Source organism: Cetorhinus maximus, chromosome 17, assembly GCF_964194155.1.
Source record: "Cetorhinus maximus chromosome 17, sCetMax3.hap1.1, whole genome shotgun sequence".
Taxonomy (NCBI): domain Eukaryota; kingdom Metazoa; phylum Chordata; class Chondrichthyes; order Lamniformes; family Cetorhinidae; genus Cetorhinus; species Cetorhinus maximus.
In genome coordinates, this window is record NC_135895.1 from 54976741 (window position 1) to 55000258 (window position 23518).

The 23518-nt window shown below is 44.1% G+C and overlaps 1 protein-coding gene across 1 annotated transcript in view; it reads right to left on the reverse strand.

Moving 5' to 3' along the window:
- The window catches only part of LOC144692408 (cytochrome P450 4B1-like), a 44362-nt gene extending 21079 nt beyond the window's left edge, over positions 1–23283 (reverse strand). Inside the window, exons 1-6 of the mRNA XM_078561229.1 lie at positions 22778–23283; positions 15512–15656; positions 13323–13367; positions 9993–10120; positions 7739–7863; positions 2651–2802 (exon numbers count right to left, since the gene is read on the reverse strand). Coding sequence (XP_078417355.1) covers positions 2651–2802; positions 7739–7863; positions 9993–10120; positions 13323–13367; positions 15512–15656; positions 22778–22951 — 769 coding nt within the window. The 5' untranslated portion in view covers positions 22952–23283. The remainder of the gene's footprint in view (positions 1–2650; positions 2803–7738; positions 7864–9992; positions 10121–13322; positions 13368–15511; positions 15657–22777) is intronic.
- Between the last annotated feature and the right edge of the window lie 235 nt (positions 23284–23518).

Consider the following 23518-nt stretch of genomic DNA (forward strand, 5'->3'; position numbering starts at 1 on the left):
GAAAATACAACACTAAATGTTCTTGGTGAAGGAACGTGCGAGTGAGCTGAAAGGGACTGAATCCTGAAAGCGGTGTGAACAGCTCAGGTAAGCTAACGGGCTGAGTGTTTGTATCAGAAGGTCAGACCATGAACCGGGTACATTGTTTGGTCGGTTGAAAAGGAATTCTGGAATGGCATCACAATTGTTGTGATCTCAGTGAGAGTGTTCATAGATGTGCGCCGGTCAGTGTTAATCATATTCAGGGACCTCAGATAGACTACGGCTGCTGATGAAAGTGACTCGAGGACCACATCCATTGAGTGGCAAAAGTGAGAGATCCTACATACTGGAGGCTGAGTTAGAAACCCTGTGAGATTGCGCAAGGTGCCACATTTGGCAAATCTTCAGTATTCCAGGGCATTGCTGATGGTTGCTCAATCATCAGTTGGAGCTGGAAAGGTATTTCTATTACCGGAAGCTTGGAATCTATCACTCAACTCCAGATAACCCTGGAATTTTTTTCTTTGATTAGAGCCTTTCATCTCAGTATCATAAATGGTGGTACCTTGCCGTCATCTGTCATGGTTGCCAACAGGTGAGTTCATCTCTGTTTTCATTGGCCTCTATTATAATGCAAATGATGGAGAATCTTCTTTCATTCACCCTCATGTTGCTAGGGTATATCACTGAAGTTATGTTTTACCACTTGGTCAAAGGTAAAATCACACTGTCGACACAACTTGAATGGTTCCAGGGATGGGGAAATTTTAGTTACAAAGTTAGATTGGAAAAGGTGGGGTTGTTCTCCTTGGAACAAAGGAGAATGAGTGGAGATTTGCTATAAGTGTACAAGATTATGACAGATTTTAATAAGGTAGACAAGGGAAAACTTCACATTCGTTCACATTCGGTCACAGTACAAGGTCCAGGGTACACAGATTTAGGGTTTTGAGCAAAAGATGCAGGGGAAATGTGAGGAGGAAGTTTTTAATGCAGTGAATGGTAATGACTTGGAACTCACTGCCCACGAGGGTGGTGCAAGTGGAAACAATCATTAATTTCAAAAAGAAATTGGGCGGAAACTTGAAGAAAAAAACCTGTAGGGCTACGGGGATAAAACAGGGAGCTGGGACTGGATTTCTCCTTGGCCAGCTGGCACAGACTTTATGGGCTGAATGGCCTCCTGTGTTTTAAATGACTGTATCAATAATGACTCTAAAATCTACCTGCTCCGTATGCTACAGGAAGTTGTCGATGCAGGTGCACAAACGGCTTTGCCAAAATGGGATTCAACATACTTTCCATCTCTAAGGGTTAGGAGGCTACGCAGTGCATTAAAAAAAGGGTGCTATTCAGTGGAATTTCTTCCCCTGGATGTCATACTAACAATGCGAGAGCACAGGGCGAGTGTGCTGGTGGGTAGGTCCATGAAAATCATAAGGTAGAAAATAGGCCATTTTGCCCAATCAGTCCATGTTTCTTTTTACTTTGCACACAAGGAAATAGTCCTTATCTTGCCCTGTTCACTTCCTTATCCTTCATCCATTTCTTAAATTTTAATTTAAAATCTTGACATGTTCTGCCGCAATCAATAAGTTAAATCCACAGCCTCTGTGTAAAGATGTTTATCCTGTCTTCAGTTCTAAATCTCTTACGTTTAATTTTGTGTCTGTAGCCTTTCATTCTTATCCTCAAATAATGGAAATGTTCTTCTCCAATTTATTCGGCATCATCCTTTCACAGTTTTACAGACTTCTAGCATCTCGCCCTGAAATCTGTACTGTTCTAACAAAAAAGCCAATTTTAGAGCTTGGTGTCATCAGTGTACTTGTAGAAGCTGACCTAGATGATATTGCCAATCGACTGCAGGTAGATGAAGAAGAGACAAGGCCAAGGATAGATCCTCAGGGACTCTGGAGATCATCACGGTGTGCTAGGAAGAGAAACTGTTGGCTGTGGGTGCTACATTCAGATGGATTGGAATAGAATGTGAGGGAAATTCCATGGAGCTTCCCCAAATGTGTGAAAATTTCATTCCCGAAATCACATCTGATTATTAAATTATGAATAACATTCAGTCTCTTCAGTGACTGAAGTCTAACAATAGAAAGATAATTTTCCATAAGTCGTCCAATATGTTGTGGATAGGCAACTTGTGTTTATTATATGTCGACATATTGGTAAAGGCAGAAAAAAAGTTGCCCAAAAACACGTGTTAAGCTCTTTGTCTAAACAAATATGAGGGACCAATGCCTTTTGGAGATTCCCTTTACAAAAATGGGAAGACCTGAACGCTGCTGCATTGGGCCCAACCCTTAAAGGGACTGCTGGAGCCCACCATGACAAAGATAAGTTTAAAAAGATATGGCTCTGAATGATGAAATGGGATGTGCAGGTGGGCTCTTCCCGGATCCACTGCAGCTGACAGCTTTCAAGGGTTGCAGTGGCTCAACTTTGAAATACTCTTCACTGGTAAGTTGCCTGGGGATACCCAGTGAGGCCCAGGGCCGTTGGTGCAAATCCAGGTTAATGTTTTGAAAGTGTATTAAAATGGGAAGCTGGGTAAATGATTTTCTATCTCTCCATATTGATGTTCTTTTTGAATCATATAGCTCAGAGGCATAGCTTGGCATTGGCCTACTCAGGCATGCTGGTAATTCTTGCTTACCTGTGTGTTTGTGTGCTAGATCACAGGCTTTCCGGAATCTGATTCCATTAGGGGTGAGGTAGTAGACAAGGTCATAATGATGCTGGAACGTTTTAAATCGGTCACTAGCAAGGAATCCGAGTTCATAGACAGCTTGGATGTATGAGTTATTACTGGAAAGTGAAAACAGAATTCAAATCAAAGAACTGTTGAACTTTCATTTGGTTAATAGTTATTATGACACATCATGAAGTTAAAATGTTGTCACTTAAATTAATGTATCATATTTGAAACAGCCTTAATTTGCTTGCTATCATTAAAAAAAGTATCAAAATTCACTGAGTGACAGCTGGGCTCAGTTGGTAGAACTTTTGTCTTTCGGGCGTCCTGAGGTCATGAAAAGTGTTTTTTTTCTTAATTGATTATTCATCTCGTTACTCTTCTTGGGATCTTGCTGTGTGTAAATTGGTTACTATCTTTACTTCTACAATAGCAGTGAGCATTTTTCAAAAATAATTAATTGGAGATGACTCTGAATTAAGTATTAAGGAGCAGCACTCACAGGGACCACATATTGAGAAATCCAAATGCTGAGAAGTCATGGGCTGACCTGCACTACCGCTGAAATCACCTGATCACAAGATTATCCCTTATATCGATGTTAGTTCTTTCTTTCTAGAAAGCAGAGTAGTTAATCATTGTTCCTTTTGTGAGGCCTTCCAGAAACCCCTTCCTCACCACAACCTGACCGTCTACTCCTGCTGGCACCTGCTCTGCTTTCTCTTCACACCCTTTCTGGGCAGGAAATGAACTGGCTGCATTTAAATAAACCCTGGAGTTAAAATTACGAAGCCTGAAACTTAATATAGCAAGTGAATTTTGTTGTATCCTGCATCCATTCCAGCTTGAAACCTGCTCTGGATTAAAATCAATCCCAGAAAGATTCTCTGAATTAAAGGTTAAAATCTAAACAAAGCTACCAGTGGAAGAGCAGCAGGGATCCATATTAGATTTATCTTTTACACATGGAGAGATTTCTTCACCTTGTGCCTCGTTCAAATACCTACTCTGCTCACTCCCACTCCCTTGCCTGTACTCTATTTCTTTCCCCAGTGCTCAGTCCCAGACAGTACTGCCTCTTGCTTGCTGCTGAGTGCCTATGGTTTCCAGATATAAAAAAATTGAGTTGTCCACCCTGTATGCCCATTTCAATCTCGTCACACTAAAGTACTATTGTCACATAATTACTAGGGACCTATCGTTGCCTTAACCGCAGCCTTCACCACTACAATCAACCTCTCTCGACTTCGGGCCATAAATTTGCCATGCCTCAATTATCCAAAGTTCTATTTCTTTTTGCCGAAGGTGAGTTTCAGGTCCATTCAAGAGCATGTATGCCAACTAGGGAACTTGCAAAAGATGATTTTAAAACAATGATACAGGCCCTCAAAACCCAACAAGTCAAAAACATGTGTGTCAGGATTTTCTGGTGTTGCTAAAGTCAATGGACCTTTCTTTGGCTCGCTGCATCCACCATGGTGGCGCTGGAAAATCCCAGCCGTGAAAACAAGTAGCCACACCGCCCTTGCAATTTAACCAACAGGTATATACAATGGTCCCACAATTTCAAGTCCTGTGACTCACTGCCTTAAGTGAGGTGGTCAAGTCCTCCACTTGCTGAATTGTTTCAACTTTGACTCTTGGGAACCCTGGGGTCATCAAATGTAAATGATGTTTGGTAGGATAAAGAAAATATTATTCTTACTATGTGGTATTAAGTGGAAACTCCCTAAAATGCACCTCACCTTCCGGCCCTATACAATGTAGGATGAATGCAAGATTAATAAAGCTAATTTTGATGGTTGTAAGCTAGTTGCCATTACTGTATATTTTATACATTTCGGACAACAGTCCTACATTTATCTGAAAAGTGCATTCATAAATTTAAAGGGAATCACTGCGATATTCTTTTTACAATCACTTCCTTCCACATGAAACTGTTAAAATACTCGGTCCCTTGTAGCTCTTTAAGGAGTGTTAGGCTCTTCCTTCTCATTTGATCATGGTTTTAAACCTTTGCATGCTGGCACTGCTTTAAGAGCAGTCTAGCTTTAAACATAGCACTTCCATCCTTACAAGGGCATTCTCTGACTCCTGCCCCCATGGATTCTCCATGCAACTCAGTGTAACTCTGTCCAATTGCTGATGGGACATTGCCTTTATCCTGTCCAGCAATATTTAAGCAATTGAACCTAGTACTCATCTTGCACAACCCAATTAAAACTGGCATTCTTCCCTCACCCTCAGATTTCATGTTGTCATTGTTTCTTCCCACTCTCTTTCAGTTCATAGTGGCACCTATTCTTCCCCCATTCAAACAACTGCTTCTCCCCTCTTCTCCCCAAATCACTGCTGTCAGTTTCTGCCTCCTTCATTCTCTCCTTATTGGTATACTTCCTTCTCTCTATTAACTTTCATTTCACTCCCTTTTATTTGCACCTTCCCTCTCTGATTTATCACTGGGGTGATGATAGTGGTAATGTTGCTGGGTGAGTAATCTAGCAGCCCAGCCTAATGCCCTAAAGACTTACGTTCAAATCCCACCATGGCAGCTGGTAGAATTTAAATTTCATCAATTAATAAAATCTGGAATTAAAAGCTCACCTTAAGAAGGGTGACCATGAAATTATTGATTGTCATAAAAACTCATCTGGTTCATTAATGTCCTTCAGGGAAGGAAATCTGCTGTCCTTACCTGGCCTGACCTACATGTGACTCTAGATCCACAGCATTGTGTTGACTCTTAATTGCCCTCTAAAATGGCAAGACACTCATTTCAAGGGCAATTAGTATGGGCAACAAATGCTGGCCTACCAGCAATGCCCACATTCCATGAAAGAATAGAAAAAAATGATATTTATTTCTCCATTTTGCTGCCAACCATTTAACCCTATCACTGCCATCATACCCCCTCCTTTTATTGCCAGCCATTTCTTTCTTTCATTTACATCATTTCCACCTGCAGTGCACAGAAGCTGCAGTTCCTGCCTTAATCACTGGGTGCAACATTGAGAGGAGAGAGCGACCTAGCCTGGTGCAATATTAGCAATATCAGGTAACGGGGTCTAGAGGAATACTTTTCCTGTCTGCATTATGCTTTATTACCAAATGTTGACACACTGACTGGACCCCAAAAGCCCTAGGCCTTGATTTTCATGGAGTTGGAAGAGCTCCTGAGCCATTTAAAAATGGTGGACATAGCCCGATTCCAGGATTCATGCCCACATTCCCGGTGCCCCGAATTTTTGCCAGAACAGGATAAGAGTGCAGGTAGTGAGTCCGCACCCTGCGTTCCTGACCTAGCCAGCTCTCTTGCAGGTGTAGGCATCTCCTAGCACCCCCACAATTTTCATGGAGTCAGACCAGCTTCTCCATGACTCATGGAGTCGGAGTCATGAACCATGGTCTGGATTTGGGAACCTTTCGACAGGATCTTACCCGTGCCCCCCTTGACCCCCCATGCTAACTCATTCCAACTGATGTCCCCACCAAGCCCAATGGCACCTTATACTCTTCATGCCAACTCATGGTCCTTCCATGCCTATTCGCCCAGTATTCACAGAACCGATTAACACCATTGTAATAATAGCATATCTGAAACTGCTTTGAAATAAAGCACCCATTCATAATTCTTGAGAAGAAAAACTGGTGTTCCTACAACCCTATAGAAGTTTCAATCAAACAGACCATTAGAGTATCAACAACAGAAGCTTGAAGCCAGGCTCTTGAAAGGATTAACTCTGTCAGAATCATGTTTATACGCCTGAAGAGAATTACTGACTTTGCTTGACTGACATCTTTATGAGGTTATAATAAGTTTTTTGTGATCGTTTTTGGCAACGTCTCAATATTTATTCGCACAAGATTGAGAGATGTGAAGTGCTTAAAGCTTCTGTTATTCATACTTTAATGGTTTGTTTGATTGACACTTTTATAGGATTCTAGGAACATAGTTTTTTCCCTAAGTATTCTGAATGGATGTTTTCTTCTAAGCAGTTTCACACATGCCTTTCTGTCTGTAGTGTATACTAGATGAATGGGCATGATAGTGCCATGGGTTGGTATTGAGAGTATGAAGAGCCATTGGGGTTAGTGGGGACATGACTTGGCATGGGAACTATAAGGGGACATGGAAGCTGGATGGGAGGCATGATTTGCCATTGAGTTGGCATAGAGATAGCATGGGGTGTGGGTGAGGGGGTGATGGGGTATGAGAGGTGGGGGCTGGAGGGCCTAAAGTGTAACCAAACAACTGGGACAAAGTCCCAGAGGATTGAGGCAGGGCTCTTAACCAATCCAGCTTGACACTTGGCCCCCCTATGGCCACCTTCAATCTGTTTCCAGGGGTGGTGGGCCCAACTCCATCCTGCACCTGTCCCCCCACCAAGAGCTAATATTGTGCCATTTGGGGCACTTTTTACTGAGGTGTGTGCAGCGAGCTAGGATTAAACTTGAGTCACCCACCTTGGTAGCAAAAATCCAGGCTCTACTGTCGCAATGAAATACTGATTGGTAGCAGGTATACAGTACACTTAGGTCCCAATATCTGCAACCATCATAAACCTAACACCAACTCCACATGCTCCCTGCTCCATTCCAAACCAAAGTTCTCCCAGAACCTATTCTCATTTAAACTATTCCCAAAGGAAAGAAGTCAAACATAGGTGACGACAAGGGAAGCATGTGAGCCACATAGAGCGAGAGAGAGAGGGTGAGAAAGCAGACAAAATGGAAAGCAAACTGTATGCAAAAAATGCTTAGTGATGTTATCATATTAACTTCTGTTTTAATAAAAGTATTAAAATTATAATAAACAGCTTAATAATGCCCTTGTTAAAATAGCAGAAAGAGATTAAATATCAGCAGGTTAAGCATTCAGACAACATTGCTCACACTAATTAGAAGATCACAAGGAAGGAAATATCTAGACAGTGAGAGATTAGGAGATATAGTTACAGGAATAGAGAGACTCAATTAATTTTATCTTTGAACAGCAGTTAGTAAAATAATGCATATAAAAGTTACTTTTTAAGACTTTCAATTCCTAACCTTTCAAGTTGACAATTGCTGTGAAAACTGAAGGCACATTTCAGAATACTATCCAATGTCATAAGGCTGATATGATGGTAGAGTTCCACGGAGTTCTCTTTTGTGCTGAGCAGCTCCCATTTGTTCTGTGGAAACAAATATAATTAATTCACAAATCATCTAGGGCTGCAATAACACTGTCATTATGGTTTTAATGTAAAATGATTTCACTTCACACTGATGCTGTAGACATAATGACCAAGATTTAGTATGGAGGTGATGGCCCCACCCACCAGCTGGAAAGCTGTGGGCGAGTCCGCCTCTGCTGGCCCTAGAAGATATGATCCTATTTTACTGTTGTTAGGCCATTAGTTGTCTGAGGCTGTGGCTTCTGCACCCCCTGAGGCAGGAGGTCCTGTTTCTAAGACTGGCCGCCAGCTCTTCAGTCTCAGAAAGCGTGAGTGGTGGCCACTGCTGGGACTGCAGCCAGTTCCCCGAATGGGAGCAGTGATAAAGGCCAGAGAAGCAGGTAAGTGGGGAGGGCTCACCGGAGTCAATCAGGTAGGTATTGGCAAGGTGTGGAGTTGGAGGCTGGTGATTGGAAGACCAGAGGAGGAGGGTGATCAAGCAGGGCTGGCCCTTTCCTCTGGAGGGACCTTTCTACTGGGGAACTCTCTGTAGGGCACAGGGTTTCCAAACAGGAGGAAACCCCACTCTGAGGCCACGGTCAGGCTGTCTGGGTATACCTGGCAACCTCACCAAGTGATGGTGGGCCCTTCCACCGCTAGTATTTTTACCACTTAAGGGCCTCAATTGACCCAAGGGTGGGCAGGCTGCCCAACACCTCCCTTGTGGCTGGTAAAGTTCCAGTGGATGTTGGGCACGGCACCCCTGCCATCCCACCCAATTTTGCACTCTCCCCCTGCCTGCCTGCCTGCATCCTGGGGGAGGGGGTGCCTTAATTCTCCTTATTTGGCTTGGTGTCATGCTTTGTTTTATAATGATCCAGTGAAGCACCATGGGGCATTCCATACGTTAAAGGTGCTATATAAACTCAAGTTGTTGTTGTAATTCACTCATTCTTATTGCAGGAAACATTTGACCACCAGAGGGAGTATCTCAATAGTAAATAACTTACTCCCTACAAGGAACAATTACCAAGGAGCTTCAAGGTAGATGTTAAGCTTTAGCTCTAGAAGACACTAAAGTTGGTGACATCGTGATAGCACCAAGTTTAGTGGATACACACCTTACAATCATTAACTTCAAAACCCTTTTCTGTCACCTTAATCACAATAGTGCTATGCTGACTCATTCTTAACATGACCCCTGCTCTCTGGTAGGTCCATCACAGGGAAGGGGAGGCAGACAATAGGGACAGCGACGATGATGATGTTGATGGTGATGGTAATGATGAAAAGGGGGAAGTGCAAGAAACAAAGGAAAATAATCTTCATGGGCTGTGATGAAGATCATTATGGAGAGAAGAGTTACAAGGATGAAGAGTTTAAGCCCACTCATGAGTCCGTGGACCTACATTGTGTCCCATGTTCCTCCATCATAACCCTTCTCCATATAACGTCTCACTTCACTTGCTTATTCACTCCCTTGGGGCAGGGTGGGTTGGAGGAAGGTGGCACAGAAATTAGTATTAATGAGGAAGTGGCACTGATTGATTCGCAGAGCATGACAGAACGGGAGGAGTGGGGTTTGGATGAGGTTTGTCCCTCCAGGTCACCCCACAAGAGGAAGATCAACATATCTTTTGGAGCTACGAGACACAAAAATCATGGGTACTCATCTGAAATGAAGAACGTTTGAGGAAAATCACATCAACCTGGAGGCTGAAAAGTCAGTTTTCGAGAATGTGCAGCAACTGATAGCTGTGACTTGTAAATCTACAGCTCTCAATTCATTTAATTAAATTGAAAATTCAATTTCAAATTGAAATTGTTCAGGATTTCTTTTACTGTAGCTTTGTCACATAAACAGGGTTTCATTCTGCCAAATTTAGGGCAGAGCAATCAGAAAATCCTCATGGGCATTTTATGCTGAGATATTAAAGAAATGGCCCAAACTCATTTCACATAAGAACTTTATGAACAAATAAAAAGAGGAAACTTTCATTCTATGCATCTAGACTGGTTTCAAATACAGGCCTCAGGGGTGAAAGGTTGCCATGCTTACTCATTGCAATAACCATGTTCTCTACAGAGCACCCTTGTCAGAACATCACAATCTAAGTGTATTGATCAGAAACCTCATAAAAACATACCAGCATGATCTTAGTGGCCTCTGCAATCTCCTGCACGTACGACTTCAATACATCATAGTGGAATCCAGGTGTCAACAGTCGCCGATGACGATACCACTTCTGGCCACTGTTTATTAGTAAACCATCACCTGAAATTCGGAGGATCACTCTTAAACATAGGGATCATGGGCCTTCCTATATTGCCAGTGAAAATGTTAGCCTTTTGTTCTCATTTTGTAAATAGTTGGATGGTTAATTTAGGAAAAAGCAAGCATGAAGACATTTTGATGATTTAGTTGGTAAGCATATCACACAGCATAGAACTAAGCCATGGAAATAAGGAAGATCCCAGATTTGATTCTCTAATTTGGTTGAACTCAGCCAAGGTGACAGTAGGATTATCCAATGGGTCTCAGGATCGTTTGGGGTGGAAAGAATAAAAATTAGGATTCTTACTCCTGAATGCTATCCAGTGTTATTTTCTGGAAAGTGCCTCTGCGTGGGTGTTGGGTAAGAACAGCACCATGCATGGCTATGCTGGCTCATTGGTCAAATAGCCTGCTTACATTCACTACCTTGGCTCATACAAGAACAACCACTATTTATGGTGCAGGCTGGTAGAAATTTGCTGGCACTCATGGAGCAATACCCCAGTGTGAATTACCTCTATCAAGGATGGAGGAGAGAAATGAACCATAAAGCTAAATCAGTATTGAAATGATGTGTCTTTGTACTTGACTTCATATATTGTATTGGCATTGAATTGTATTATATTGTATTGAATTGAATTGTAAAGGCAGATAATTCAATGTCTGACAAGTGAAAAAAACTCAGTGGACAATTTTCAATTAAGACTAGTTAAAAAGTATTATATATTAATTCCAGTAGTATAATACATAGGGCTTCAGAGGGGATGTATTTTTTCCTACCCACCCAATAGAAACTAATTGAGAAAGCTATTAAATTCAGTTGGGGGAATTTACTGACCAATGTCCTGTTTTATTTCCAGTATCTTCTTTTTTAACCTGTTACTCTGAGCAGACAGCAATATCACCCGCCTAAAACCAGTGGGGACCTTTATTAAAATGACGAGGCTCCACTGCCAGTTTATTACTGCCTTAAGAGGGGATATAGTTGTGGTTTCCCATCAGCTGAAACTAGTGGGAACAGGAGCCAGGCCACCAACCAGCACTGCTTCCTGCAGGTTTCGGACGGACAACTGACCAGGGCAGGCAGATAAGAATCAAGTGTAAAAATCTCCAAGGTCTCACGCTGCTGAGGTCAAAGGGGTTTTAAACTGAAGCAGTCCATGTTCAAATGCTGCAAGACCTGGACAACATCCAGACTTGGGCTGACAAGTGGCAAGTAACATTTGCACCACAGAAGTGCCAGGAAATGAATATGACCAACAAGAGAAAATCTAAACATTGTTTCTTGACATTCAATGGTATTACCATCGCTGAATCCCCCACTATCAACATCCTGGAGGTTACCATTGACCAGAAACTGAACTGGACTAGCCATATAAATACTGTGGCTACCAGAGCAGGTCAGAGGTTAGGAATCCTGCAGCAAATATCTCACCTCCTGACTCCGCAAAGCTTGTCCACCATCGACAAGGCACAAGTCAGGAATGTGATGGAATACTCTCCCCTTTCCTGGATGAGAGTAGCTGCAAAAACACTCAAGAAACTTGACACCATCTAGGACAAAGCAGCCCACTTGATTGGCACTACATCCGCAAACATTTACTCCCTCCACCACAGAAGCACGATAGCAGAAGTGTGTACCATCTACAAGGTGCACTGCAGAAACTCACCAAGACTCCTTAGACAGTACCTTACAAACTCATCACCACTATCATCGAGAAGGACAAGGGCAGCAGATGCATGGGTTCACCACCACCTGGAAGTTCCCCTCCAAGCCACTCACCATCCTGACTTGGAAATATATCGCCGTTGCTTCACTATCGCTGAGTTAAAATCATGGAACTCGCTTCCTAACAGCACGGTGGGTGTACCTACACCACATGGACTGCAGCGGTTCAAGAAGGCAGCTCACCACCACCTTCAAGCGCAATTAGGGATAGGCAATAAATGCTGGCCTAGCCAGTGAAGCCCACATCCCTTGAATGAATAAAAAATGTTATTTTTCTCGGCTGCCGCACACCTGATTCCTGCTCTGGTGAAAATTGGCGCTATAGTATACTAAACCAACTAAATAATATAGGGGAGAATTCTCTCCCCGTTGGGTGGGCCGTTCGGGAGCGGGTGCCCTCGATCGGCTCCGCGCCACCATTTTATGTGGGCGGGCCAAATAAGGCCCGCCCAGCGTGAAGCGCGGCTCCTGAGGATAGCGGGAGTGGGCAGGTGGCGGCAGGAGTGCAATGCCCGCCGGGTCCAATAGCGACCTGGTGGCCTGTTCAAATAGAGCGCAGGCAGCCTTGCAAAGGCTGTTCATCATGACCAACAGAAGGGCTCCCCGGAGTGCTGCTGGAGAGCAGGCCAGGCAGGAGGGTAGGGCAGCAGGGCAGTGTGCCCTTCAGTTTTTTGATGAGTGCCTAGCTGACCTCCTGGAGGAGGTGGCAGCACAGCAGGAGGTCCTTGTTCTGAGGGATGGGAGGCGGAAGCCCCCTCACCCACCTGACCTAACATGCCTGGGAGGAGGTGGCAGACATAGTCAGCTCCCATGACACGGTGCAACGCACGTGGGTCCAGTGCCGCAAACGATTCAACGACCTCTTGCACTCGGAAAGGGTGAGTATCATGTTGGCAAAGGTCACTTAACACAGCAGGTAGGCTTTCTCCCCAGCCCCCCGCCCCCCAACTCTGAGTGCAGTTTCAGCATTGAATCCTTCATGGCATGTTTCCCTCGCTGGGTGGGCCAGCAGATATTGTCCATGCCTAGCTCACCCTGAGAGGGTAGTGCTGAGATGGGTTCTGCACCCACAGCATGTGTGACACTAACATCCAGAGTGCTGTTTTGGGGGAAACCTCAAGGATCTGCACCTAGGCACAGTGCTGAAACTGCAAAACATGTCAAAGTCACGATGTGACGATGGTGCGCAGTGACTTCGGGACGTTCGCCCAACATCACTGCGCGTCCCACACGCCGACGAGAAAATTCTTGCCATAGTGTCAGTGGTGCTGAAATAGAACAAAACCATAACTATGGAAAAGAAGAAAAATATTTTTCAAAATATGCAAGCTGTGCTATCTATTCAGAAATAAAAAAACATCTTCTGCATATTGCATAAAGAGTACTCAACACAGCTGCTGCAATTGCTACTATATGTTAACACAATGCTCCACACACTCTAATGGCATGGTGAATAAGGCTAAGAATACATACCGATCCAAGGAAGCAAAAATCGATAGGCCACATCATCTTTTGGTTCTGTAACATATATGTACATATGCATATTTAAAACATAATAGTAAATATTTTTGTAATCACGGTCCAAGTTAAATAACTTGTTCATTTCTATATTATTCATTCCACTCTGCATTCTAAAAAGTAGGATCCTTTTACTCTCAATAATTTCTCCAATGAAAATAATTTCAGTCAAATGAGTTTCTTGATCAATTAAAACTCAAATGTCTGGGAATAATTTGTATTGCCTTCTCCTAAGCTTTCTCCAATGAATAATGCCACGCTGACGTTAGTATGCCAAATATCACACATATATGAGGGCTGAACTCTCAATTGGGTACTGTTGAGCAGCATTCACAGGGAGGGCAGATCATGAAACTGCAGACTAGCAAATCCTGATTTTTCATCTATTTAAATTAACAAATGGAAAAAAGGGTTGTTCTCCCACAAGTTTCTGAATAACACTCCCTGTGAGAACCATTCGAACTGGAAACATCTTACTGGGGTATCAACCTAAGGTTTCAGCAATAAACTTTACAGAATAAAAATCACCTGATTTGATTTACAATCAAATCGTCTTGAGAAATAGTCCAGTGCTGGCTAACCTTGTTGATACCTGCTTCACACTGATTTGTTATTTTCATTGAATAGCCAATAGTTGCCCAAAATTATTTAGCACATTTGCTAATGGACACCCTTTCATCCTGTAAAGGTTTTTGTATCCTGCTTCAAAGTGCGTAATCTTATATTTTTCCACAATGAAATCCTTTTACCATCCACTAATTCATCTGTCCAATGGATCCTTTTGCATTTTATTATCTATCTTTTCATCAGCAGTTGGTGACAGACACCAGCAAATTTTAAATATTACAGGTAATATGCTCCCTTTTGTGAATCATCAGAAATTGTTATGGTAGCTGGTCCTTTGAGGGTGAATAACCCCAGCTCTCTAATCCTTCTTTCCCTAAGGCAACAGGTTTTTGGAATGAGTGATTATTCTGTATCTTGTCTTTATATGAAAATTAGATTAATAGGATAGGGCCAGGCAGGCAAACAAAAAAAGAGGGATATAGATAGCAGAATGGATTGACTGAAAACGGTTGAAAAGATAAGACTGGGTAGGAAATTGACGAGGAAATGATTATTCAAATGAAAGAAACAAGGAGTTAATACTTAGAAGAAAAAGGGTAGAAAGTTTCAAAGAAGGAAATATATATTTATACACCTTTCAAAGAACCAGCACAGGCACAGTGTGCAAATGGCCACTTTCTGCATTGTATGATTCTGATTCTCTCTAGATATGTTAGATATAATATATTAACTGTGAGAGATGAGGAATATACATACAATACATACATATATATATATATATATAGAGAGAGAGAGAGAAATCAACTGGAATGGAATCTGCATACATTTAGGAGTTTTGGAAATGATAGAAGGGAGTGAAAGGGAGCTTGGAGACTCGAACATAATTGAAGAATGGCAGGCAGTAATTTTTGACCAATTAGAGGTGATACGATCACGTAAACCTAAATCAAAGCCTGCATTTCACTGCTAAAATTTCCCCAGAAAATTCAATTTCCTTTTCTTTTGCTAAATACATGCTCTCCCCTCAACTGTGCAAGACATGAATAGACCTCCCTCTGGGAGGTTCTCCTAACAATTCTTTTGACTAGGATTCAAGAAGAAGCTTATTGTCTGATCTGTATTCCTTCTTTCACTCCTAGCTTGTATCTTTTCTAATTCCATTGCAAACCTCTCCATCAAACCAATTATGACAACATCAACAATGAATTTTACATTGACATATACACATATGTATTTTTACAATAGTTAGAATCATGGGATCAATTGATATAACCTGTTTTCCTTTTATGTATCAGTAAAAAATCATTGTGCCAAAAAGTGACTTTACAACACTACTATAGATGTTAAAAGCTTCCATTGAGTGAAACATTTTTAAAATCCTGCACATTAAATCAGCAAAATTGCTTTTAAGAATTTGTTAGGCCCTTTCACTTCAAATTGATAAAACACTGTTGAACCACCAAAATAACCTTGCTTCTCTTGCAAAATATGACACATTTCCTGCTGGATAAACTCCTTTAACAATTCAGATTTAGATCTGCAGCTCATTTATACGGAGAAAAACCTGTATTTCTTACCTGAAGTTGCAAGTAAAGCCTTAGCGTAGTCAGGATCGTAAATAGCTAAGTATGCTGTAAATGGGCCGAGCCATATCTGGTGGCCACGTGGATAGTGCTTTGCCCATACCACAGTCTTGTCTAAATCTGTCCCATCTTGAGCAAACTGTAATGAAATTCAACAAGGTGAAATAAAACATTGACAAACTTGGAAAATTTTACCTCTGGAGTCCATGTTAATTTTGGCATACTCAGTATAAGTAATCACCAGGTAGAAAACAAAAGGCTCAAAGCAGGGATGGTTAGCACAAGAATACTCTCTTGACCACTGAAAGTGAACAAAAGCTGCAGTCTTAAAGCATTCAAAGATCCTTACGCTAGTTTCCTCTCCTCCTCTCCTAAAGGTATTTATTCATACTGGCTTAACTCTATGAACTTCAGCAGCTTGCCAGTATGTTACCCAAGAGGCAATACTTCACAAGTAACCCTTGACTGTAAAACTGTTCACAGGCTATTCAAGCATGGTGGGCATCACATTCAAGCATGATCCATTTTTCAGCTCAAGCTCATACTTTTCCAGCAGGCATCACTAAATGATGAGAAAGAATCCTGGCTAATTTATTCTTCATTCGCTTAGGCGCACTGAGACCAAAGCAGCGTCTGTTCATTGGCCCAGATTTTGCAATTGTAATTAAAACAAAACTGTCAGTGTTTGCCAGCATTACTTTGTAAAAAAAATTACAGCAACTTCTGACATTGGTACATGTGCAGTTAAATGCTGAAATCCAGGAGTTGCTTTCAGTGATTCTCCGTCCCTCCACAGAATGTGTTGTTGAAGTCCTTGCAGAAGGAAGTCAAAGAGGAATAACTGAATTGATGTGAATTTCCACTTTTACGCTACTTTGCAAGCTGTAAAAACCTTGAAAAAATTATAACTTGTTGAATGAGCTGTAACTGGGTTTTTAACAGTGTACTATGGGCAGGATTTTCTGCCTGTTGGGTGGGCCATGCGGGTACGGGTGGGCGCAGACCTGATCGCCGCCCGCGATTTTACAGGGACGGGCCAATTAAGGCCCGCCCAGCATGAATCGCGGCTCCCGAGGACAGCGGGCAGCAGCAGGACTGCAATGACCCCCGGGTCTGATGGCGACCCGGCCTGTTTAAAAAAGCTACTGCAGCCTTTCAAAGGCTGTGAATCATGGCCAGTGGAAGGGACCCCCCAGAGCGCTGCTGGTGAGCAGGCCAGGCAGGAGGGTGGGGCAGGGGGGGGGCGCTGTGCTCCTTGTTTTACTGACAATTGCCTTGCTGCCCTCCTCGAGGAGGTGGCAGCATGGCGGGAGGTCCTCGTACCCAAGGACGGGAGGAGGAGGCCCCCCTACATAACCAAACGTGCCTGGGAGGAGGTGACGGAGATCCTGAGCTCCCGCGACGTGGTGCGATGCACCTGAATCCAGTGTCGCAAGCACTTCAACGACCTGTTGCGCTCAGGAAGGGTGAGTACCATGTTGGCATTGATCACTTAACCCAGCAGGTAGGCTTTCCCCCCTGGTGCCTCCCCACCAAGTCTGAGTGTAGTGACTGCATTGAATCATTGAGAGCATGTGTCCTTCGCCGGGTGGGCCAGCAGATATTGCTCATGCCAAGGTCACCCTGAGAGAGTGGTGAAGAGCAGTGAGGGCAGCTATGTATGCCCAGCAGTGAGGTCACCATTGTTCTCCCAACAGCCATGGCAGTGCTGAATGTTCAGTGATTGAAGTTTGCAACAAGGCTTGACCATTGCTTATGGAAGGATGAGCGCATAATGATCCGGGGGATAGGGATGCACATTGACATTGTCTCCACGTTAACTGATCTAATGTCTTTGTTCATCCTTTCAGCATCAGCGGAGCAGGGTTGAGAGGAGGAGCAGCAGAGGCCCCCTCTCACACCTGAGGGCCCTCAAGTCTCACACGCGTCACACCATCTCTGCCAGGCAGGCACCAGCGCAGATACTAGCACCTTGGTGGGAATTAGAACATTGGCCAGTGTCCTGGGGCACAGTGGTGAGGGCACTTCACTGTTGCTGGAGGAGCTGGCAGAGACAGAGTGCCCATGGCACCAGCAGTAGGAGGTCTGCAAGGGACCAGGCACATGCTTAGTCGGTGTCTGATGATGTGCCTCTGGAGTCGTTCACGATGCAGCAAACGCAGGAAATGCGGCCGGGTGTGCGGGAGCACCTGGGGGAGATACAAGAGGCTATGCTTGGCTTGGTGTCCGTGGTGGAGGAATCTACGTGGACTATCGCCAATGCAATAAGCCTCATGGCCAAATGCCACGCGTCCTCTATGGAGAGAGTGGTGACTCTCATGGAGAGGCTCCTCCAGGAGACCAATAAAGGTTTCCTGCGGAAGCGCTCGGACCAGCAAGCCCTCACATCGGCATTGACCTCAGCTGGTCAGTACCAGCGTGGGAGATGGTCTGGGCACCATGTTTCCCATATCGGTGCCCATCCATCCACGGTGAGCAGGGAGGTCCGAAGCGACCTCACGTTGGTGCAGCAGCTGCCTGTCATCTCTGTGGTATCCTCTCAGGGCGCTCTGGATGAGGGCAGCAGCTCCTCCACTCCTCTGTCAGTGACCATTGCATCTGGTGAGGCTGCGATGACGGGAGATGCCAGCTGTGGAACTGGCAGCTCCCTCCCAGGCGGGGCCAGCACAGCCTCCACAGGCCAGAGGACGGCTGCCAAGGTCATCGAGGCCAACAGGACAGCAGAGTCAGCAGGCTGTCTCAGATTCCACTCTGAGCGAGGAGGCAGCATCAAGACGTAGCACCCAATAATGTAAACATAAGGCACCTTCGGCACACCACGGGTTTATCACTGGTGCTTTTGTGTTGCCCCGCAATGAGGTCTTTATGAGTTGGTGTGATGTTTAAGACCTTTGTCATTTTGTTTTCTTAAGTTCCTTTTGTTGCAATATTAAATTCAGACATGTTACCAAGGCTGAGGGTGCCTCTTTTCTTCTGCAGGTGTATAGTTATCAAAAATGTTATGAGTGGTTTGTGGGACATTCAGCTTTATTAACAAGGCCCTAAGTTAATGTTCCTATCCAGGCAGATATTGCACTTAGGTATCAAGTATGGAGCCTGCAGTCCAGGCTTGTCCTGGAGGTCCATATGTGGTGTGCTAGCTGAAGGTTCCTTCGATTAAAGCCTCCTGGCTGTCCCTGCCTCCCTGGAGTATGCCTGGGTCAGTGTCTACCCCCTCAGCATTTCCCTGTGTATGCTCATCCTCGGACTCCCTGCTGGACTCATCGTGTGCAGCCACAGCCACTACGTCTACATCTATGTCGTCTACAGCGGGACGCAAGATTGTGGAGAGGGCAGCATGCAATCACTATCAGCGACACACGATCTGGGGGGTACTGGAGTGCGCCCCCTGAGCGGTCCAGGCATTGGAAGTGCATTTTGAGAAGGCCGATGGCTCTCTCCACCACAGTCCTCATGGAGGCGTGGCTCCTATTTTACCACTGCTCAGCTGCTGTTCTTGGATGGTGGAGAGGCGTCATGAGCCACCTTCTGAGGGGATAGCTCTTGTCACCCAGCAGCCATCCATCAAGCCGGGCCGGAGCACTGAAGAGCCCCGGCACCTGGGAGTGTCTGAGGATGTAGGCATCGTGGGAGCTGCCTGGGTACCTGGCACACGCTTGAAGAATCAGCATCCTGTGATCACACACTATCTGCACGTTCATGGAGTGGAAGCCCTTCCTGTTGACGAAGGCACCGGGCTCACCTGCTGGTGCCTTGATGGCCACATGTGTACAGTCTATAGCGCCCTGGACACAGGGGAAGCCAGCAATGGCTGCGAAACCTCTGGCTCACTGTGTCTGGTTTGCCTAGTCCCAACGGTAGTCGAGGAAGATCAATGCACGTCTGAACAGAGCGTCTGTATCCTGTTTGACACAAGTGTGGACAACTGATTGAGAGACACCGCAAAGATCCCCATCTACCCCTGGAAGGAGCCAGAGGCATGGAAGCTGAGGGCAGCTGTGACCTTTAGAGCCACCGGCATGGGGTGTCCACCTACACAGTTCGCAGAGATCTCAGGCTGAATTATCTGACAGATATAGTTGACTGTCTCCCTTGAGAAACAGAGCCTCCTTCGGCACTGCATCTCAGACATATTGAGGTAGCTGCTTTGCCGACTGTATACCCTGGCAGCAGGATAGTGGCATCTTCACGGCCATTGCTGGCTTCCCCCATGTCCAGGATGCTATAGACTGTACACATGTGGCCATCAAGGCGCCAGCAGGTGAGCCCGGTGCCTTCATCAACATCTTCTGCGGCCCCTTCCGCCTTGGACTACCTCTTGGCCCTGCACCCCTTGTGCCTGTGCCTGTCCTCCCAAAGGTGGCTCCCCTGGAGGCTGAATGTCCACTCCTGGCCTCCTCCCCCTTCTTGCCCTCCCTTCCTCCTCAGAGGAGGTGCCTCCAGTGGAGAGTTCAACTCCCATTCTCTGGCTAAGGGAAGGCTTCCTGAAACCTGCAGGCCCAAAAAGGATTCCTCACTGCAGAGTGCTGACCTGAAGGTTGTGAGTCCAGTCCAAGCAGCTGGTATGCGTTTTGAAGTATTGCAGATCATACAGGCAAATATCAGTAACTTTGAAACAACAATATTTGACAAAGCACACTCGCGACCCCACTGAGCCCTCTTATCCCACCCGTGGATGAGGTTTATACAAATGTCTCCTACCCGCCTGCGCATTGCGCCGACTTGAAGATTACACAGGCGCCGAAAAATCACCGTTGATTGGCGCCTCAAGGGCCTTAAGTGGCCCGTTAATTAATGGCGGGCATGCATTGGATATCGTTGTGCGCCCGCCCAACAAAATATCGCGATGGCGCACGGTGACATCGGTCACCACGTGTCATTTTATGTGTCAGCATATGGGTCCTGCCCCCGCACGCCAATGGGAAAATTCTGCCCTATGTCACAATTATAGCTAAACAATCTTTCTGGCCCTGCAAAATTATTTTAGGCAGGATTTTCTCTCATCAGGCGGGTGTACAGCCAACCTGAACGAACGTAAAATGACGTGTGATGACGTTGGGGGAGTGTCCCAACGTCATTCACGCTGGCCAGCCAGCGTGAATTCGTGGTCAGGGCCCGATCGCAGGTGGCAGTCTGTTTCACAGCCGCTCACGCTTGTCCCCACCAATCCCGGCCGACGACCGGAAAATCCTGGCCTTTGTTTGTGGAATACCAAATTTCTCCATTCTGTGATTTTAAAAAATCCATAGAATTTTCAAATAATAAAAAATAATTTAAATTTATTTATGCTGGTTTACTTCTACCTCAATCACTTTTGTATGTCCCAATCTTTTTTTGTTTTCTGTAAAATTCCAAAAGGTTAGTGATAAAGTCTGCTTGTTACTTCTTGGTTTGCTCTCTGTGAGAATTCTTCAATGTGATTGGTTGCCTAGCCTACTCGATGCAGGATGCCAGAACAAAATTAACATTGAAATCCACATCATACAGATTACTAGGTCTTTATGGGCAGCCTTCTTTGAGGTCAGCGATGAGCTCCTTCGCCACTGACTACAAAATCTGAGCTAGCACTACTAAAAATAATAGTATTTTTGATTGTACTTATTCTGCTTAATATGTTGAATGAGTAAGATCTAACATCCTTGAATTATTGAATCTTTAATTAAAAAACACAGTTATTGAGCAGGACAAAAGCCATTATCAAAGGCACAGCTTTAGAGCTTGTTTTTTGGTTTGGCAAGTCCTGCATATTTGAAGATCAGTGTGAGACAAAATTCTCTTGAGTGCTGGCATCGCCATTTAAAGTTTGGGTGGGTAGATAAATGCAGTTTAGGAATAAATAAAAGAAAAGGTATAAAAAATATTCATGGACAGCTCAGCAAAGATGGGGGAGGGTGAGAGAGAGCATTGACAGAACATGAGAGAGCATATAGAGTAAAGTGTGTAAGAGAGGCAGAGATCTCAGATGGAGAAACAATGGGTGGAATCTTATGAGACCCACGGTGGCAGGTTTGGAGGCTGCATCGGGGTTTGGGGGCTGGAGGGGGGGGGACTGGAAGGTTCGATTTTGGGCCACGCTCCTCCCTCTGGGTGATCTTGCTGGAGGTGGGTGAACAATGGAAACAGCTACCCACCCGACAAGAAAAGCTGCACTCATGGCCCAAACAAATCCACTGGAGGGTTTTCCCTCTGCTCCAAGGGGTCTACCAGCTTTGGCCCTCAATCTTTAATTTTGTTGCAAGCCTCTGAGAACGTCTCCATGTTAAGGTACTCCTGTGCCCTCCCCTATTGCCTGAGCATGGCCACTGCCCCTGGTAGGGCTGCCAGCCTTCCAAAGCTGCAGGTCCTCTGATTGGGCCTGCAGCCTCAGGAACTAAGAGGCCGCTTCCGGAATATCTCACAGGCAGATGGGATATGAAAGAATATTTTCAAAAGTGACAAGATTCCATCCAATTCCTCCAAGAATAAGGTGAGACAGCTCGGTGGAGAGGGAGCCTAGAGAACAAGCCAACTCTGAGTTCATATAACAAGGTAAATTGTAAAGCATGCTATATAATTTAATAAATAGTAAAAACATTCTCATAGCACCACATCACATTGAAAAATCACCACGTGCGTCATATAATGACCTATTTTTGAAATGACTATTGTTATATAGGCAAACATAGCAACTATTCAGCAACCACAGTTTCTAATAAACAGAAATGAGTTGAATAACCAGCTGATCTGCTGCCTTGGTAACATTGGTTGAGGGGAGAAAGATGACCAACAGCAGAAGAACTCAATGCTCTTCTTCAAATATTGCCATCGATCTTTACCCTTAAAGATCGGAACAGAAAATTTGCGGGGGGCTTCTCTCCACAATTTCATTAAATGTATTCCCAGTGATCAAGGATCCCCACTGAAAGAAAGAATTCATAAAATTGAGTAATATGATTCATCTCAAAGATGAGACGTCTGGCAATACAGTGCTGCTTCAGAACTGCATTGGTGCACCAACCTTAAAAGCTGAAACTCAAAATCTTATTAACGAGAGGTGAGAGTGCTTCTAACTGAACTGAGCTGCACAGCAATATATGATGGTAGTAAAGAGAAAAGTTAAGTCTTTTTCTCTTATATATGATTTAACTATGTTTTGAAGCAATTGTAAAAATCAATAAATTAACAAAATCACTATGCTGAAAATATTGGCTATTGTTGAGAAAGAGAGTTCTCAAAGAACAAGGCAACATCATTTGACTTATCGATTGATTTCATACACACCTCAAGTGCATGCCCATATAGCCAGTGTGCCACGGGTCCAGGGAAAGGTTTCATTGCTGCGATCAACTTCCATCTTTTGCGAAAAAGGTTCAATATTTTGATGAGAATAAATGCTGAACAAATAGGAACAATTAGCTGAAACAGCTGAATTAGGTCTATAGTATATGAAAACATTTTCTGCAGTTGTGTGAATTTTGCGCAAAGACAGTCTTCAAAGAAGTGTCAAAACACTTGCAGATCTGGCGTCCCAAATGAGGAGAATTCACTTTGAATCTGCCTTTTAAGAGCCACACCTCCAACATAAAACCAATTCTGATAGCCAATCCACGGCACGTGCTCCAATTCTTAAACCTAGTTTTTTTAACTATGGTTTCACAAGTCAGGAATTCACCTGTAACCTGGATACCTTTTGATAATTAATTTTATGTTATAACTGTAAATATTGTGAAATCTGCAACTGATACTAGAGCTTACTATTGTGAAGCACAGCCCTCACATATATCACAAGATAATAGTGGATATCCTGCAGTTGGGTCACCTAAGGAAAATAAATTGTAAAAGGCAATGAAGCCATGAAGCCTTCCAGAAAAAAAATCTCACTGCAACTTTCCACAGTAAATTTGCACAAACTGTCCAAATATTGTGTAATAGGAGGCTGCACCATGACTTTGCATGTTGGATATTGTTCACAATATAATCTAAAGGTGTTGTCATGATTAAAAATGATGTAACTGACATTAC